Source organism: Callithrix jacchus, chromosome 7, assembly GCF_049354715.1.
Source record: "Callithrix jacchus isolate 240 chromosome 7, calJac240_pri, whole genome shotgun sequence".
In the NCBI taxonomy this organism is placed as follows: domain Eukaryota; kingdom Metazoa; phylum Chordata; class Mammalia; order Primates; family Cebidae; genus Callithrix; species Callithrix jacchus.
The window spans coordinates 2,598,185-2,618,699 of record NC_133508.1 but is presented as its reverse complement, the minus strand read 5'-3'; the positions used below and the strand labels follow the sequence as shown (position 1 = coordinate 2,618,699).

General features: G+C 38.2%; 1 protein-coding gene across 25 annotated transcripts in view; it reads right to left on the bottom strand.

The window, feature by feature from the left end:
- USP6NL (USP6 N-terminal like) overlaps nt 1–20,515 on the bottom strand; it is a 275,187-nt gene that overhangs the window by 50,143 nt on the left and 204,529 nt on the right. For 10 of the 25 annotated variants that reach the window (XM_078329248.1, XM_078329245.1, XM_078329246.1 and 7 more), the window contains 5 exons: nt 20,131–20,218; nt 18,651–18,718; nt 16,245–16,327; nt 9,268–9,307; nt 408–488 (listed from right to left, as the gene is read on the bottom strand). In XM_078329248.1, coding sequence (XP_078185374.1) covers nt 408–488; nt 9,268–9,307; nt 16,245–16,327; nt 18,651–18,718; nt 20,131–20,170 — 312 coding nt within the window. In that variant the 5' untranslated portion in view covers nt 20,171–20,218. Of the gene's footprint in view, nt 1–407; nt 489–1,696; nt 9,308–16,244; nt 16,328–16,802; nt 17,583–18,650; nt 18,719–20,130; nt 20,219–20,515 lie in introns of those variants that run through there. The other 15 variants (XM_078329256.1, XM_078329252.1, XM_078329254.1 and 12 more) reach the window with 5 other exon arrangements.

Below are 20,515 nucleotides of genomic sequence, written 5' to 3'. Positions count from 1 at the left end.
TTCTGAGCAGTATTACCCGTGGATATAAAGCCTGGAACTACTCCCGTGACTCTGACCTCAAAGGGAAGCCAACATCAAGATGGAGCTGACAGTGCAGAAGGCAAAGAAGAGATGAACGAAACTATGGCACAGGCAACTTAATTAAGCAGTGAATTAAATCACTCCTGAAACCCATCCTACCTTTGGACCATCTGATACAGACTCTTAAATGTTGAAACCAATTTGAATCAGGTATTACAATACTTACAATATAAAAACTCCTAATTTGAGGCATACTGCTAGATTAAACTAAAATTTCAAAAACAAATATGAATGTAATACTCTTATAATTAAAGAAAAACTTCTACTGGAAAAATCCACATTGAGTTGATATAGTTTCATATGGAAATAACATTATTTTAAATTACCTTTTCAGTGTTCTTGTATTTTTCCCATCCTTTCAGCATTTTCAGCCATTTGGTAGTTCTTTCAATTTCCAGGTGCTTTTGCTAAAATAAAATTGATATTCATTGTTACTGTTGTTCGTTTCTTTACTTAAAATTATAAAAAACTTCAAAGAAAATCCTGCTTAAAAAAAGGACTACTAAAAAAGGTTATGCTATATTAGGTAGCAGATACCCTATCTAACTTTTAAAAAGCTGGATAATAGCAGAACTGTATCAACAGCAGTCCATAGCTAAAGTTAAGATTAGCAGGAAATGCTCTGTCTAGGTAAAAAGATAAAGATATTACTTAAATTTTCCAAGACTTTCAAAGTAACCAAAAATCTTGTGTATTCTACAAGTTTAAACAAAATTTTAAAATATTTTGAAATATTTTAACAAAGCAACAAAAACACAACTTCAAAATTGAATTCTCTTTTCAATTTACTAAATTCTAGTATATTGATGTTTTTGGAAAGAGCTGGTTTTTTAAAGTAAAAGTGGCTGTTTATTTATTTATAGAAAGATTATAACTAGCCCTATGCTAGAGGAAATTATTAAAAGAATAATAAATAATAGTTGCTGCCCTAAGGAAATCTGACCAGGTGCTAACAACAACGGACAATGGGCACACTGCGCTGTGCACAGCACCAGTGCAGGCAGCAAGGCCATGGCAGAAGGGGCTGTCAAATCCACCTAGGCATGCCAGGGAAAATGAGCCCAAAATGAGGAAAAGGGAGATAATTAGGGTTTTCATCAAATGCAATGTGGGAAAGAATGTTCTAGGCAGCCATGAGAATGCATGTATTTCTGAGACAGCAGGGGCTGACAGCAGCTCCAAAGGGTTTACAAAAGCAGCAGGACACCAGGCTGCCAAATTTGGCAGAGGTCTCTGGCATGCCCACTAAAGTGACATGGGGGAGCAGGGCTGGGGAATGGGTGGGGAAAGTGAGAGGGAAAATGCTCGCTCCTTACTTCTTTGATTTCCAGGAGGAGGAATATTTTTTCCTAAGTACCTGCACCTATGAGTGTAGCACGTATTTGAATAAAAAGCAATGGAAATACAAGTCTACACAGAAGGAAAATCATTCTGAGGATACATTTTATGCTCAAAGATGCAAGCTCACTACAATCCCCTAACATAGGTGTGATCATCACCATTTTACAATGAGGAAACAGAGGCATAAAGGGCTTAAGAGACTTGCCCCAAGTCACCCCTCTTGTAAGTGGTAGAAGATGGATTCAAAGCCAGGCAGCCTGGCTCCAAGACGTACACTCTGAGCCACCACATCTCTGGCTCCCATCCTGTCCTCTGCTCTAGTTCAGGCAATCGTGGTTCCTGGATGGAAGCAGCAGCTCCTTACTGTCTGTGATCCAGCCTCAAACAGGCAGGCATTATGCTGGCAGATGGCATATATGCCTCACTACCAGTATTTTTAGATCTAAAAGAAGCATAAAATTCCAAAGAAAATCCTGAACTTAGGAACAGTATCTCACCAATGAGAATATTTTTAATCAAATTTCATTTTTAAGCATATTCTTAAAACTCTTAAATTACTTAAATCTTCTTAAAATTTTCGATGGGTTTCTCATAATAAAAGATGAACACTCATGAGCAAAAGCTATTCTGCTATAATTCACATTTTTCAAAAGGCTAAGCATATTCCTCATTAGATTATTAGTGATAAAATGTTGCAGATGGTTCCAGAAATATGTTTAATTTTAAAACTCAGTGGGGCACTGAAATCTAATTAATGTTTCTGCTAAATGTGACTTTAGAGAAGGCCAAGCCGTGAAAAATTAAGATTGATCTAAATGGCCATTTGGTATTTTCTGTTCTTCTGTACTTTCTCTCCTGACTTCTTCAAAGCATAATCCTTTTTCCTACCAACAGGAAAACACCAAATAATTTAAGCCAACCCAAGAGTATAATAACATACACTTTGCCAGGAACAACCCTGCTGAGATCTAGCAGGTCTCTTGCTATCTTTCATTTTTATGGCCATGAATTATCAATGAATCACTTTAGGAAGTAGTCATTTCTTTAAAGGCACACTTTCACATTCTAACGCTTATCATACATACAGATTATTTTAAATGCTACACATTCCCACACTGCGAGAACAAAACACATACACACACACACAATTTAAGAATCATTAAGTATGCTTTCTTTCCCTTATAGCACACGCGCGCGCACACACACACACACACACACACACACAGATATAGGATCTTAGTATTATAATTTTAATCAGTAATTCAATCCAGTTTAAGTTTTAACTCCATAATGCTGTCAGTTCAACAATACCAAACTTCAATGCACATGAAAGTCTTCTTCCCCCACTCATGAATCTAAAATTATTTTTTTTGAGACGGAGTTTCGCTCTTGTTACCCAGGCTGGAGTGCAATGGCGCGATCTCGGCTCACCGCAACCTCTGCCCCCTGGGTTCAGGCAATTCTCCTGCCTCAGCCTCCTGAGTAGCTGGGATTACAGGCACGCGCCACCATGCCCAGCTAATTTTTTGTAATTTTTAGTAGAGATGGGGTTTCACCATGTTGACCAGGATGGTCTCGATCTGTTGACCTCGTGATCCACCCGCCTCGGCCTCCCAAAGTGCTGGGAATGAATCTAAAATTCAAAGATGAAATATATTTTCTCACTAAAGATACTGAAGCTACCTATTCTAGCAACTATTTTGAAGAAGTAACTGAAAACATACTCATATGTGACAAATGTGAACTTAAGTGCTCTAGAAAAATAAGCTAAGAAATGTCATTTTGCCATAGATGCAATCACACAGCAAGACAAAACTAGACTGTAACAGTGTATTAGAAACTCTACTTGAAGTTCAACAGAGCCTTTCAAGTTGACATACATGAAACCATTTTTCCAAAGCCGCTGCTAGAACGCTTCTTCCCTGACATGAACTGACAGTATCGCTGCCCACTAAGTCCTCCTTCTCTCACTTCCCAGCCCCGAATCACACTCTGCTTGGTCCAGGTTCTGTCACGCGCTTCCATCCTGTCCTCTGCCCTAGTTCGGGCAATCAGAGCTCCTGGGTGAAAGCAGAAGCTTCCTGCTGGGATCCCTGTCTTCACTCCAGCCTCCACGCTGCTACCACAACTCTTTACACATGTCCCAGTTGAGAAGCCTTCTATGGCTACCCATTTTCCAGAAGTAAAGTTCAAATTTCTTAGCACAGCACACATAAGGGAGCAGCCTTTCAGAATGTGGCCCAATTCAACTTCCAGTTCTACCTCCTGCTACTTCTGTGATCCGGCCACCCTGAAATATCTGTCATTCCCACACGCGATGCATTTTCAGGCTTTGTGACAAATGTTTGCTATTTGTCTGCCTGTGATGTTTTCTCACCATCATTTGGTAAAATCCTATGCACCCTCTCAAGACCTAGGTCCAATGTCCAAGGCCTGGAACCTTTCCTAGTTCCCTCCATGTTCCAAGCAAAACCAGCTGTTCCCTTACCATGATATGGCATGCACTCAAGACCCAGATAACCTGGGTTCAAGTCCGAGTTCTGTCCCACACTGTTTCATGTGGAGCAAACGACTTAACCTTTCTGTGTCATCTACAAAATGAGAATCATTCTGATCACTGTTACAGCACCTAACACCTGTGTTCTAGCTGGCCTAAATGCCCACATTATATTATCGAAGTATGAACTCCTTGACTATAGAGACTGTATATAGTCATGTTTTTATCACCTAAAACAGTGGTTGTTACATAAGAAGAGTTCAACATTTAAAACTTAAACAGAATTTACATAAGAAAAAACAACTGAACACTATGAAGGAATTAATAACATTCTGTGGCCTCAAGGTGGAGAGGTGATAAGTAGAATAAATATGAACAGACAGACTGAAACCAGAATGTTATTTCTGATAGCAATTTGATCACTATAATATGGAAGTAACCAGAAGTTAATAATATCCCGTATGTGGCAGAATGGTGGAAATGGAATTATTCTATCACGTGGGTAACACTTCTCAAAGTGCTGCCAAAAGGCAGAGCTGCTGATGTTAGCAGCCCATAGGAAACTGATATTAAATAATTCTGTGGCTTCATACACAAACATCTTACTTCTCTCAATTTGTATCTTGAAGTATTGCAAACCTACAGAAAAGGTGACAGAATAGCACGTCACATACTTATAAATGCTTCATCAGATTCCTGGATTATTATCCTTTTGCCAGATTTCATTTATATTGTTGGGTTTTTAGGGGGAACTGATCATTAGAAAATCACAGCACGAACAGTTCATCCCTAAAGATTTCAACTATGTAACACCTAAGAACAAAAACATTCTCCTACATGATTACAGTACCATTGGGTACCATCCAAGAAATTTAAGACGAATTGTTACCTCAAAAATAGGCCATACACCAAATTCCCCACTTGCCCCAAGACTGTTCTTTATAGCTGGTTTTTTTCTGTGCTGTGGGCGACTCGGAATCCCATCATGCATCCTGCATTGCCTTTGCTGGCATGTCTCCGGCAGTGCCCTGGCCTTTGTCTTTGATGACACTGATGTTTTGAAGAGTCCAGGCCATACTATTTGGCTTTGTGTGATTGGCTCCTCTGGATTTCAGCAGGATTATCACCCAATGACGTTGTCTTTCCCACCACATCATATCAGATGCACATGATGCCAATCTGTATCACTATCAGTGATGATGCTACAGGTTCATCATTCAGTAAAGGTTAGTATTTGCCCAATTTTTCCATTAGTAGAGAAATTCCCTTTTGTAACTAATGAATAATCCATGTGATATGCTTTGAGACAGTGTGCAGATCATGTTCCTTAACAACTCTACCCAATGGTCTCATCATCCATTGATGGTCCGTGCCTGAATCAATGATAACTGTGATGGTGGCAAAATGGTGTGTGGAATCATTCCTTCTACATTATCAACTTTGGACATTAAAAAGGTTTTCTTTTCTAGCTCTGCCTCCTTTTAATATCACTAAAGTCTAAAGAATTATTTGATTCAATGTTTTATAATCCATTATCATCATTATTCTTTTTGAACTCCAAACTGTCCCCTGGGAGCTGGTTAGACTACCTCCCAACTGAGGAGCAATTTCTCCCCTTCACATGTGTCCTTGTGATATGCCATATTCATCTTTATCATTTCTTCATGTTCTGGTACAAAATGATTTGGGCCCAGCTTATACTCTCCCTATCCCAACCTAGAATCAGCCATCACTTTAAGAACCTGTGATTCCCTTCAGTGCAGAGGATGTTCAAAACTAAACTTGGGCACTACATGTGCTTCTCACCAATGAAAAGTTTAAAACTGTACAGAAGACCCAGACATAAGAAAATCCTACTTCTCTCAGAATATCAGAGCAACATACAGCCAAGGAAGATAATACAGAGGTCATCATCGCCACCTTACTCCCTTTGTCAGCTCTCCATTATCACTACTGGCTAAGAAAATGGTGCACTGCTGTATACTTTTCTTCCCTTGAGCTGTTTTCAGGGAAGGGCTAAACTTCTGTTTAAAGTGTATAATACTCTATTGTCTTAAGTGGATGTTGCCTCTAAGTCAAAACTGGCCTCTCCTAAGGGGCAAGGAAGGTGGAAGGATTAAAACTGGAACCAGTATCTTCTTTGTTGCCTCTCAACCTCCAGAGACCTAAGGCTATATTTTCAACCCTGTACAGGACCAGCTGAACAGCAAGTATTCAATAATGGTTTGTTGAATCATCTATACAGCTTTGTCTGCTTTCTGGTCCAAGGCCCTTCCAGCTATTAACATGGCTAATAATTCAGAAAGTAAAGGCTAGACACATACACAATGCATGGATGGATATTACATAGCCTTCTCTTGTAGAATAAGAAATCTTAGGTTTTGTTCAGATTCAAGTCTTCAGATGCTTTTATGGCTCTATTTGAACATTGGTGTGTATTGTGATATAATAACTATATGATTTCTGCCTGCAGTTCCCAGGCAGAGAAGGACTTGGAGGTCGTGGGAATCTCTAATTTATAGCCCCTCCCAGGTGATAACCTGGGGCTTTCAACTGGCTTCTGATGTGACAAGCAATCTTATGGAAGTGAGTTCTTAACCTGTCAAGTCTGTACCTACTCTGGTTAGTGTCGGAATTGAGTTAAATTATAGAAAATCCAGTTAATGTCAACTTGGGGAAAAACCAACACAGATCTTGGTAACCAGAAGTATTCTGTGCTGTGTCGACTATGAGAGTAGGAGAAACCATTTGGTTTTTCCCCTATCTTAAGGTTTTTCATTTCAGTTAGGACTCGTGAGTGAAGACAAAGCTGATGGGAGTCAGGCATACCTAGACCTCACCAGCAGAGGTCAGAAGACGACAAGAAGTACTGAAAGAAATGTGTGTTTTTCCAGAAAACCCTGGATTGGAAAGTCTATCAGTCATGTATCTTGAATAAGATTTCATATGATATTAAATTAAGATATATTTTTAAAGATATAAATAAGTTCCAATATTCTACACACCATGCAGAAGACTGCACTACATGAAGGGAGAGTGGAATCTATGAAAATTTATTGTTTTACATATCTGTTCCTCCTTATTAAAATCATCAATAAGCTCAAAGAAACAATATAATCCACTGTTAATACTTTTCTCCACAGAGTAAATATAATGTTTGTTTATGTGCTTAAGTGCCTGTTTGGGAGACACCGAAGCACTTAGTAAACACCAACAGTAATCTTCTTAGGAGGGTACTGTATACTACTCTCCCTATTTTAAACGGAGAGCTGCCTTACATAAAATAATAGATTGGCAAAGCTGGAAGGAAAGCTATGATTACCTGACTATGCATTAGCGTACAAGTCTTCCTCGATGGAACCATAAGAGCGTGCTTCAAGTGTATGCTCTGTAAAGACTGCAGATCAGCAAGCCTACCATTTCTAGATTTTATTCCATTTAAAAAATGTCAAGTTTTAAAAATTAGTTTCCTGGAAATGGTAGAACGTGGGTACTAGACTAAGCAATCACCACAGAACACAAGAACTTAAACCAGAAGAACTTGGAGAAAATCTTGATAAACTAAGAGGCTTCCAGCTCTTAGACTGTTTTGCATGTGGCTAAGTTCTCATTCCACTTTAAAGAAATCAAAACTATAAAAGGCAGGTCATGCAATATGAGCGCAGTTGCCATACAAAAGGCCTTAGGGAAACCCAATCAACAGCCTCAGAATCCTGTCCCCATCCCCAAATTAAAGATTGACAAATGAATATAAATTATATCTTTTAAAATAAATTACTAAGGTATACGTAGATCAATTTTTAGTGAAGCTCCATTAAATTAAACTCTTTGGAGAAAACAATTATAAGCCTAAAAGCATTGAGTAAGAGGTCATTTATTGCACATGGAGGTCTTTTAAAAAACTAGTAAAAATTTTTAAAAAAACAACATTCCCCAGGAATGCATCACCCTCCTTGTGTCTGGTATTTCTTCTTTTCTCTTCACTGCCCCATTTCTTCACTGGTCTGAAAACTTTCTAACTTTCTGGACCAGGAAATTACAAAACTGGGGAGGCAAGTATTGGAGAGAGAAGTCAATATTGGATTGCCAGATTTTTGTTTGGCCAAATGTGGGTATCTTTTGTTAAAGATATCTTCCAACTCTTCCTGATTTCTCAAATAAAAGACACTGTAACACTTGAAAGGACAATCTCTGCTTTTATGTCAATATATTTAGTTTTATAAAGAATTCATTACATTCTTTGGGCTCTCATTCAGCCCAAAAGAGAGATCATAGTCAGAGGGTGGTAACAAATCCTTACGTTCCCATTCAAGGTGAACTGCCACAAAGTTCACAGACAAAGCATTTACCAAGTTCTCACCATTACTCATTACTTCCTTCTTAGTCATTCCTCAGCTACAAAGAATCTGCCTTTCCCCTCCACCTGCACTACCACTGTACTTCACTAGCACTATGCCCCCACCAAGCTGCCAGTCATCTCCTACCTGTTGCCACACTTGACCTTCCTGTAGTTGTTGAATGTGAGCTTCTCCAAGGCAAACACTATGTCTTATCTAATCCTAGCATCCTATACAGAACTAGGCCAGTGCTTAATACATAGTTGCTATTCAGTAATGCAGATATTAAAAGAAAAATATTCATTTGCAGAAAGCTCTAGGTTACTGACAGAGAATCAAGCAGTCACAAGAGAATTCAACTGCAGCTCTGCCTACAGGGTTCTCGATATACCCAAGATGTTAATTTCATCTACATCTTAAAGTTTTTCTACAGTTTTGAATTTCAGAAATGATTGATTTCTGAAAGATTTTCTAACATATTTTTCAAATTCCAATTCCAATTTCACCTTTATTACCTGAAATTCAGCCCCTTGTGCTCATCAAACATACATGAACCAGTAATAATCCCCGTCAATACCCCCACTTTCATTCTACAGTTCATTTTTTGGTACAGAAAAAGTGGGGAGGAGGAGGGAGGTTTCCAGCAACCTTAAGACATCCTGTCAGTACTTCTCATGCATGCCTGGGTGTGGGGCCAGCTCCTTGCTATGTATAATGAGGAAAGATCATAAAATGTTGACAACTTTACTAAGTAACACTTCTCTAAGTACTTAAAATACTAAAATACTGACCCACAGAAAATGGTTTTGTTAGTTTTAAGAAATTTACTGAAATCTCATGGAACAGACACGTTTCAAACTATCTTACAGTGACATGATAAGGTGCAAGTTCTAACAATAACTGTACCATTCTCATAGAATATGGCACTCAAAATCACAAAGGTGGCCAATTTTATTCCTTTAATAAAGGCAATTCACCAGTACCTGAAAATAAATCAAGAGTGGGACTTACCCGTTCCACGGCTGCATTATGATCTGGGAGCTCCTCCTCACTGCAGAGGAATAATAGTAATATATGAAATTGTTGAATCAAAGCAAACTTTTCAAAATGTATATACTTATAGCTACATATGATATATAATATTTATTTGTCATCCCAAGTTTTACATAAGCTTCCATTCACTGAAGCCCCATCTTTAAAATCCAGATTTACACTGTCAAATATGGTAGCCACAAGCCATATTTAATTAATAAAAAGCATCTAGTTAACATTATAATTTAATTTAGTTTAACACTGAGTTATTCAGTCTCACTAGTCACAGTTCAAGTGCATGAATGTCAGGGAGCTAGAAGCTACCATATTGAGCGGTACAGATATGGACATTTCCATCACTGCAGACAGCTCCACCGGACAACACTGCTCCAGACTAGGAGTTAGCAAACTTCTTCTATCAAGATAAATATGTAAATAGTAAGTATGTGAGGCTTTCTGGAGCATACCATCTTTCTCACAACTATTCAGCTCCGCTGCCGTAGTACAAAAGCAACACAGCTACTACGTAAATCAAGTGTGGCTCTGTTCCCACAAACCTTTATTAAAGTAGGTGGTGAGCTGGATCTGCTCCAGGGGCCACATCTTGCCGCTCTCTGCTTTAGACCACCACCTCCACTGTTGGTTCAAACTATGGCCTATAATCAATGATCATTTTAAAAACTAACACAAAGAAAAAACTGCCTCCAACAGACTCGTGAATTCAAAGAGAAAACTTTATTCAGTACAATAAAGAATGCTCGGCCGGGCACAGTGGCTCACGCCTGTAATCCCAGCACTTTGGGAGGCTGGGGCAGGTGAATCACCTGAGGTCAGGAGTTGGAGTCCAGCCTGGCCAACATGGTGAAACCCCATTTCTACTAAAAATACAAAAATAAGCTGGGCGTGATGGCGGGCGCCTGTAATCCCAGCTACCTGGGAGGCTGAGACACGAGAATCACTTGAATCTGGCAGGCAGAGGTTGCAGTGAGCCGAGATCACACCACTATGCACTCCAGCCTAGGCGAGAACGAAGCTCCGTCTCAAAAAAAAAAAAAAAAAAAAAAAAAAAAGTATGCTTCACTGTCAAAATTTCAAGAGAGTATTTTTTAAGTGTACCCTAGAAGACCAAATTCATTTCTGATACAGTGTATTTGTAATATCATCTCTAATATAAAACATTATGAGATTCTTGTCTTAACTGTCAGTAATATAAAAACAACATGCTATCCATAAACAAAGCTAGGCACTTTGAGTAGCCTTCTCAGTAGCACTGTTTTGGCAACAGTATGTTCATATTCTTGCCTTAGTTTCTCTTGAGATCAAATAATATACCACCTTGAAGAGCATGATAGAGTGGTATTCACCAGTTTGGTCTTTTCAAAGGCATTCTTTTTCTACTCTGAGGAGTCTTTAGGTGAATGAACCATTACTACAGCAACAGAACTAACAGAAAAAGAGTAATAGCCAAAAGAGATCTCCAAGAGTCCAAACCTCTCATTTCAGAGACAATAAAACTAACATTTTCACTTAGTCATTCAGCCTAACAGAGAGATGTTTAGCACTAATTCAGTGGGTTCAACTTCAGACAGACAAGATCTTAGATTGTGCCAGGAGTCTATGAAGAAAAGGGATGAAGGCTGAGAAAACAATTCCCAAGAAGAAAACGATTAAAAATAAAAAGGCTTCAGACCTCACAGATGGATGATAGAGTGAGTATGTGGTCCAGCTTTCCTACACAGATTTTCTGGCATGATTTCTCCATGTCTAAAACTTTTCATGGAGAATCTGCTGTGTGCATACCAATCTCCACAAAGTCTTTCCTCCTCAAGTCTCTACGCCGGCATATGCTAATTTTCACAGCCTTCTGAGCACGACGCTGCTGCCGCTCACCAAGAGCTCCCTGTAATGCCCAGAATACGCATGCTGCTATGCTGGCGCTCAGTAAATGTTGCTGAATGAAGATATGAACAGGAGGAAGAACACATGCCTGCAGGCATGGATACATGCTTACCTTGCCTCCCAAATAGCCTTCAAGTGGAAGAGAAAAAAGAAGGACCACAATCTGGGCAAATGCAGAGAATTCCTTTAGGTCAGCAAACTATGGCCCACAGGCCAAATCCGGCCCACTGTGGGTTTTTTTTAAATAAAGTTTTAATGGAACATTGACACACTCTGTCATGGGTGTATTGTTTCTGGTTTTTTTCATGCTGCAACAGCAGAGTTGAGCAATTGTGACAAAGACCATTTTAACCTACAAAGCCAAAGATCCTTCATATCTGGCTCTTTACAGAAAATATTTGCCAACCCTGCTTTAGAGATCAAGGGCTTAAAAGCACTTAAAGGATGCTTTAACAAGACACTAAGGCGACAGCAAGTACCTATATCTCACAGAAATACAGTAGGGAAAACCATTAAACAGTCACCTCTGGCAAGAGAGACTGTAACTGCATACACTGTTCACCTACTCTTAAGCTTTGAAAGCATTACTAATTAGAGTTTACATGCCTACAACCTCTCAACAGCTAGGTGGAATATTTATATTAACTACAGGATGAAATTGCATTTGGTAACTTAAACGTTAACTTGTTAAAATTAATAAGATAACATTAATATTAACCAAATTCTATTTTTGTTTTTAAAGTAAATTTTATCTAAGTTTAAATTTATCCCCATCAAAATTTACAGGATTGGTAGAAAGAGTTTTCAAGCCCTTGTAATAAAAATGATATTCTCTAAAAACAAACACACCTTTATTCTGCAATATCATATATAGTCATGTTACGGAGTCATAGTTAAACTACAGAGAGTCTGCTAACTTTTACAAGTATACACATTTTGATAAGTAGCTGAAAATCTGAAGCTTGGTATTACTTTTATCTTCTTTATTTCTGGTATGACTTCCTTCTAATTCTGCTATTAATAACTTGTGACCTAAACACATTATCTACCCTCATCCAAATACCACACATTCTTTGTTAAGTAGACCAGCAGTGACTATTTTTGATTAAAATGTTAAAGTTCTCCAACTTCTTCCTTAAACTAGCTCTGTTTCTCCACTCTGCAGCTACAACTCCATCATGGCACACACTGGGAGAATGCTCCACTGCTGGGTACTAAAAAAAGAGGTTGCTCATCTAGCAGAGCCCACCCAGCTGGTTTGGCAACAGCTTTCATATTTATTGTGTAACCTATTCCAAAACCAAGTTGTTCTATAATATATTTGTTAATTACTGTCACTCCACATATCATAACAGGTAATTTAAATTTCTAAAACTGTAATTAGATATAAACTCAGACAACAAAGGTTACAAAGTTATTTTTGCCATTTTGTTGTATTAACGTCGACTCTTAAAACCCAATTTCACTGCAGAACCAATAAAAAATTACAAAGAACAAAGACAGTAGAAAGAAACGCTGTTTTAATCAACATTTGACAGGGAGTAATATCCAAATGGTTTTATTCAATAGTGCATAAAACTCCAGTCTGTGGTGACAAGCGATAAAAACCACTAGTAACAATGTCTGGAGAAAATGTTTTACTTAAATTACTCATTGTAACAAAAATCACAGATTTTGGTGAAATTTATTGAAGCCCAACATTACGCTAAGATCCGTTTATATGCTTCATTATTTTCATTTGTGTTGCCTGTTTTAGGACTGCATCACGGAGTAAACAGAATTAATGTGATAGTATGAGAACTAGTACCGATCTGCTGCAATTTCAAAAAAGCAGTGAGCTTAGCTATCCTAGTACGTATCTGAACAGCAGTGTTCATTTCAAACAGCATCCTTCACTTCAGGTATTCTTTTTCCCCTTTAACTTTCTTTCTAGGTACTTCAAAGCACTTGTTCTGTATTTCTCTTATTTAAAATACAAGAAAGCAGCAACAGGCAGTATACTGTAGTAGTTCAAAACACAAGCTCTGCAGGAGGACTGCCAAGGTCCACACCCTAGAGCTGACGCTCACTGTCAATACAACATGGGCAAGTTACTTGACCTCTGTGCTTTAGTTTCATCACCTAAAAAGAGGAAGACAAAAACAGTACCTACCCCAAAGAGCTTTTCAGGGGAATAATTGAGTTATTCCAAAGAGCATAGAACAGTGCCTGGCACACAGTAAGTGCACAATATTAGCACTTTTTCCCCACTACAGCCAAACGAACCTTAACACAGACAGTAAAAAAACAAATACAAAAGAAATGATTGCAATATTCAGACTGCCAAATACAGACTAGGCTCCTTGGCCAGAACCACTTGGTTCAAGGCTATAATAGTTCAAATACTGTTTTAAACCAATAAATGCTTTTCAAGAGACAAGAGTCAGAGAGACAGGCTGCTTTCACTGGGGAATGTCTTCCCACCCAACTATCACAAGTGTGGACAAATCACTGGATCCATGTTTGCAGGCATATTTCATGAAAATTTAGTTGGCACCTATATTCATTAGTTTACAATTTCATTTTTGTATACCTTTCAGATTTGTGAATGCAGTTTTTTCTTTAAATGTTTAACTTGATAGTGTGTTTTCAATTCCTCCAAGTTAATGAACTACGTGTATGTGTGATCACATGAGTGTGTTTAAATGTAAATAATGTACTTGCACATTTAGAATTTTACATTGGAATCCATAATGGTAATTATGGATTAGTCAAATACAGCATTTGCCGGTTTTAAAAAAAGTACCCCTTGTTTCTAGGGCCCAGCTCATGTTATTTTAAGCAATAAGAAAAGAAAATGTAGGTAATTAATAGACCCTTTCTGGAATGCACAGGTTTCCATGTATATTTTATAGCGTATTGGACCATCTTACAATTAAAAGAACACACATACATTATCTGGTACAGTGGTTCCTTCCCAACAGAAACACCTGGGAAGGTCAAAATCAGCTGAGGTGCCTCCTATCTTTTGAATAAAAATCTAAGAAAGACCTAGAAATCTATTTAAACCATTTCCCAGCTGATTCTAATGTGCAGGCAAGTTTGGGACCCACTGGTGTTAACAGTCTTAATGCTCAAATTGTCCTTCATACACTAACCCACACATATATGCAGTCATTTCTTGTCACGTTTATAGCCAAGTAATCATGGTTCATGCCACGTAATCCCAGTACTTTGGGAGACCAAGATGGGCTCAGCCGTTCAAGACCAGCCTGGCCAACACAGTGAAATCCCATCTCTACTAAAAGTACAAAAATTGCCAAGTGTAGTGGTGCACGCCTATAATCCCAGCTACTCAGGAGGCTGAGGCAGGAGAACTGCTTGAACCTGGGAGGCGGAGGTTGCAGTGAGCTCAGATCACGCCACTGCACTCTAGCCAGGGCAACAGAGCAAGACACTGTCTCAAAAAAAAAAAAAAAAAAAAGTAGGGATGTCAATTTAATTTAAGAGGAGTATTTCCAGCACAGTTAAAAATTCTGTTAGTCTAGCGAAGTTCAAAGCCTTCTGAATATAGAGGTGGAAAGACTGCTTGAGGCCAGGAGTTTGAGAAACAAGGCCAGACCCCAGCTCTACAAAAATAAAGCAAAACAAGGTCTTCTGATTATAACTACCCAGAAGAACACTTCAGATATGCTAATGTCATTAGGTATAATCACACCTTATATATCTCCAGAACTTTACAAAGTACTCTTACATTTTATTTTTTCAAAGCCTCAAATATACCTGAATGTATATAAAATAGATATGTAAACTAATTCCTGTGGCTCACGCCTGTAATCCCAGCACTTTGGGAGGCCAAGGCGGGTGGATCACGAGGTCAAGAGATCGAGACCATCCTGGTCAACATGTTGAAACCCCGTCTCCAATCAAAATACAAAAAATTAGCTGGGCATGGTGGCACGTGCCTGTAATCCCAGCTACTCAGGAGGCTGAGGCAGGAGAACTGCCTGAACCCAGGAGGTGGAGGTTGCGGTGAGCCGGGATCGCGCCATTGCGCTCCAGCCTGGGTAACAAGAGCCAAACTCCATCTCCAAAGGAAAAAATGAAGCACAAAATGGTTACATGACCAGGAACAGCAAAGCCACAAGAAGAGCACACATTCTCCAGTTCCGGGTTTCTGTTTGTTGGTTGGTTGTTTTTACTCTCAGAAAAATATAATACTATAAAATAAATTCTAGACTGAAAAAACAAAAAAGAAGAAAAGAAGGTCTGAGGACTGTACATTACTAAGAACTACACAAAAAATGTTTTTCCTTCAAAATTTTATCACGTATCATAAAATAAAAATTCCTGGCTTTTTTTCCTATCTGTAATAACTGAAATTGGAAAGGAGCACAGTTGAATGAAAATTTAGTTAATCCTTAAATTGTATGGAACCAAAGTATAAAGATGAGTAGAAGTCTCTAGCCTGTAGGAATCTGTTTAAACAATGTCAGAATCGGAACAGACAGATTCATATCATGTGCAGGATGTTTTTAAGGATCCAAATTATTTTAACCTACTTTACCTTATAGTGATCGAGACCTCTCTCAACTCTTCATATAACATATTCAGGATGAATGGAATTAATTTTGAGAAGCAATATTATGAATACATTTATAACTATAAGGAAGAGCAATGGCATTTCTTTACAATGCTCATTTTTAGGCTGCATAAAAATAAAGTTCAAATTGCTAATTATTTTTTAAATGCACTGGTACACTATGAAATGTTTTATAATTTTTTTTTAAATGCAAATTATACATTTGCATTTACCTCTGTTAAATTATTAATGTAACTCATTTACTGCACTTTATGTTTTTACTAAATTGCAAAAATATTTAAAATTACATTCTTAAACATAGTTAAATTTTAATCACAGAGTTGTTAAGAATCCCAAGAATTTAGTACGGAAAAGCATATTGTAAGACTATTACTTATTCACAGTAATTATATAAAAAAATTTAAAAATCTTTATAATAGGTGACCACAGAAACACTATAATCAAAAAAAGCAAGCTTTCAATCTATGTGACTTACTGTAAAAAGCCAAATCTATCTGTGACTTTGTACACAAGGTAATCGGCATCTTCCCAAGGTTCAATCTCTGCACCTTCTCGTCCCTAAAATAAGGCACACACACACAAATGTTAATCAGAGTTTACAAAACAATTTTTAAAAAAATAAAAGAATGAAGAAATAAAGGCTATTTTTAATGTACTATTAAAAATAAGAGGTGGAAATGAGGCATTATGAATCTTAACATTTTTTTCCCATTTAAACCCAACTATTTTTGGCAAGATAAACACTATTTCCTAGTTATGACTCTGGAAGATACTGTGTGTCAGCAGCAGCTGACGTGGAGCTGAGCCTGGATCAGGCCAGGGTTCCTTGAGGAAAGAAGAGAGATGGGGATGAGAAAGCTACTCAAGAGAAACTGCCGAACCTTACGGTTCTAGACCAAACATATCTCAGAAAAAGATGGTTTTTGTTTTGTTTTTTATGCAAACTCCTCAAAGAAGCAGGCAGAGAAGCTCCTTGTCTATTTCTTTACTTCAAAGCTATGCCAGCCTAAAACTACTCTTAACAAGGTCAGACCTGGTGGACACTCCTCAGGCCTCATCTAATGGATCTCTGAAGTGTACTTGTCAGTGTCGCTCACTCCCTCTTCCCAACTCCTGTGACACTGTCCTCTCATGGTCTTCTCATGCCTGCCAACTCTTCTTTTGGCTTTTTCGTTCTTTTTTCTTTTTTTTTTTTTTTGAGATGGAGTCTCATTCTGTCGCCCAGGCTGGAGTGCAATGGCTCGATCTTGGCTCACTGCAACCTCTGCCTCCTGGGTTCTTGCAATTCTCCTGCCTCAGCCTCCTGAGTACCTGGGACTATCGGCGCATACTGCTACACCTGGCTAATTCTTTGTATTTTAGTAGAGATGGGGTTTCACCATGTTGCCCAGGCTGGTCTCCAACTCCTGAGGTCAGGCAATCCACCTGCCTCAGCCTCCCAAAGTGCTGGGATTACAGGCATGAACCACCATACCCAGCTTCTTTTGGTTTTTTCATGGGTAACTCTTCATTGCTGGTGTGCCCAGAGTTCGGTCCACAGCCTGCTGCTCTTCTTAATGTAGGTATCATTTACTCGTAGGCTACTAACAAACACTGATCAGTGAAGAAACCCCAAATATATCTATCTATACCAATCCCTCTAATTTTAGACTCAAACTCCCAACTGTCTTGTGGGCACTGGCATCTGAGTGTATTTTATAACCGTCTGCTTGTGTGTTCTCCTCTTAGTACACTGTGAGCATGCTGTAGGCAAGGACTGCTGGCACTCATTTCTGTCTGTGAATCCCCAAGCACGATGTCTGGCCTGTGTTAACTGTAGGGGAAAAAAATGCACACAGGCAGGAATGAATGATGGTGACACTGGTTCTAAATTAGTGAAGCAGTTAAATAAGTAAACTGTTTTTCACGGACTACAATGAAATCTCATCACAGTAAGGGAAACAGTGTCTGACGTTCCAAAAATGAACTCTGGGAACTTAACTGATAAGCTGAGCACCACCTTATGCCTCATGGAAGGAGGGCACAGTCCAGGTGGCTTTCTATGATTTCATCTCCTGTTATTCTCACAAATAATCAAAAGGAACAGATATATAATTACATGCAAGTGATACAAATACAAAACATAACATTTATAAATCGCTTCTAGGACTCATTACAGACCTCAGGAGGTAAAGCATAAGAGGTATGTCAATGGTCAATAATTGTGATTTTCTGTAATATCAAAAAGAGATTCCACACCAACATAAGGATAAAATGCTAATGGGAATTATACATAAACGTATAAATTCAAAATCTAAGATCCATGGTAAATTTATAATAGCATTTGTAAATTATGAATGCAATGGATATACAGTTCAATATACTTACTTAGTCAAGTATTTACTGAGTACCTAGTGTGAATCAGGTAATGTTCTAGGCATTTAGGATACAAAAGTAAATCAAAGAAAAGAAATTCCTGCCTAGAAGGCAGAGTCTCGGCAGGTGTACGGAGTGCTGCAGGTAGAAGCAGAGGCATTAAACAGGGAGGGGGGAGGTCAGAGAAGATCTCAGTAAGATGGTAGCATCTGAGGAAAGAGCTGAAAGACATGAGGCAATAAGACATGAGGATATCGAGGACGCAAGTGTCCCAGGCAGAGGAAACAGCCAGTGCAAAGGCCCTGAGGCAGGAGCAGGCCTGGTGTGCTGAAGGAACAGCAATAGACTGAAGTGGAGAAAAGGAGGAAGAAAAAGAGGAGATGAAGTCAGAGAAGAAAGACGACCTCTATGTCCCTGTGAAGTGAACAAACTGCTTCTGTAATTTAAGCTCTCCAAAAAGCAAATCCATTTCTATTTATATGGTTTTCTAATAAAACTCACTTGAAGAGTAAATACAGATACTTACTCTGTCATATTTAGCAACTATTTCAGCTCGCTCCTGGGCAAGTTTGAGTGCTACATCCTGGTCTGAATCTGCGGAAAAGACATCAAATTTAAATGAACTGTTATTGAAAGAACCGTACAGTTAATTAATTATGAAACTAAGACAAAATAAATACAAATAAAACAAAACAATGAATACTGCCTAAAATGACAAATCAACAAAATCAATAAAAGAACAAATTAAGTGTCTGTAAATACAGCGTTGGAATAGCAATACAAAGTCATATTCAAGAAGAAAAGCAAGTGTATTGAGGCATACACGGAGGACATAGTAAATCTTATCTTTCATGAATTCATTTTGGATCTGAAATTTCACAGAAATTGGTATCAAGTAGAAAATGAAACTGAAAGCTCTAAATTTTCAGATGAAGCCCACTTGGGTAGAAGAGATGAACATTCAAAAAGGCTTTCAAAAAGTAAAGGAACTTGGATCCCCACAAAATAAACTAGCACAAGATACAATATTTATTTTACATGATACAAATACATCTTCGTTTAGCCTTTTAGGTCTCTTTATCAACAGTCGCCGCTGCTATAATAATCTCCTAACTTATCTGGGACTCTGGCTTTATGATACACATGTGTGTTTACACACACACACATACGCACACATCCTTCATCCTCATTAACACTAGGAGACTTTCAAAAACACAAATCTGACAACAAAAGTTGAGATCATAACATGAAATAGCACGAATATGTACCATAAATTTTTTTAAAAGATCAATAGCAGACTATATAAAAGGCATCTCTTATCAAAACAAGAAAAAAAAAAAGCAATCTAAGAGAAAATTCTGCAACGGTTATGAGCAAGAAATTCCCAAAAGCAGCAACAGCAGTAACACAGTAACAACTGTATTGCATTCTTACTGAGTGCCTGGCAGACAGGAAGATACTGCCAGGCAGCAAACACTGTGCTCATCACCTTACTCTGCCTTACCCATGACACTCTAAGGTAGGTAACATTAAGAATCCTACACCAACGACAAAAAAAAAAGAGGCTTAGAAATTTTAAGCAACTTGTCCACAGGCAAAGATAGTTTTCAATTCTAGTCTTGACTCCACAGCCCGCAATTTTAATTACTACTTTATAAAAATGATTACTAAAGACATAGAAGGCAGATGGAATACACACTTTTGTGTGTATTTAAATGAAATTTAATTCTTGAAATGCCCTCCTCAAAGCAAATGGTGGTTCCTCAGGAGAGGTGGGGTTGAAAAAAAAGGGAGCTGAGTAAAGAAGTTAAGTCCCTGAAAGCTGAAGGAACACGCATGTGTGTAGCAAAGCCAGGTGCAGGGTGGAAAACCAAATCCTCATTCTCCAAAGCAGGAAATCAATAGAAATGCCAAAAACAGAAGATGCAGGAAATAGCAATACTGGCATATTAGAGTAATGGAGGCACACAAGAAAAGAATCAGCCAGGGCAGTGTAGAGTGCTTACTTTTACAGGGTAGGCAGTGAAAAATACAGGAGTCGGCCATTTTCAAAAAAGTTGTATCGACTGCTGAATCTTTAAGCCAAATGTAAGTCTGATAAAAATAAAAAGTAAAATGAAAACCAAGACATAGAAAAAAAAATCACCCTCATTAGTAACTAAAGAAATATAAGTTTCAAAATATCACTGTGCACCTATTTAGCCTAACCAAAAAAAATGCATGGATAATACTCAATGTTGACAACAATGTGAGTTCCTTACTTCATTGCAGTTCCTTACAATGAAGACAAACATATAAATATATAAAATCTTTCTGCAAAGTAATTTGATAATACGTATAAAAAATCTGAAAACAGACATATCCTTACCCAGCAATTCTGCCTCTACAGAT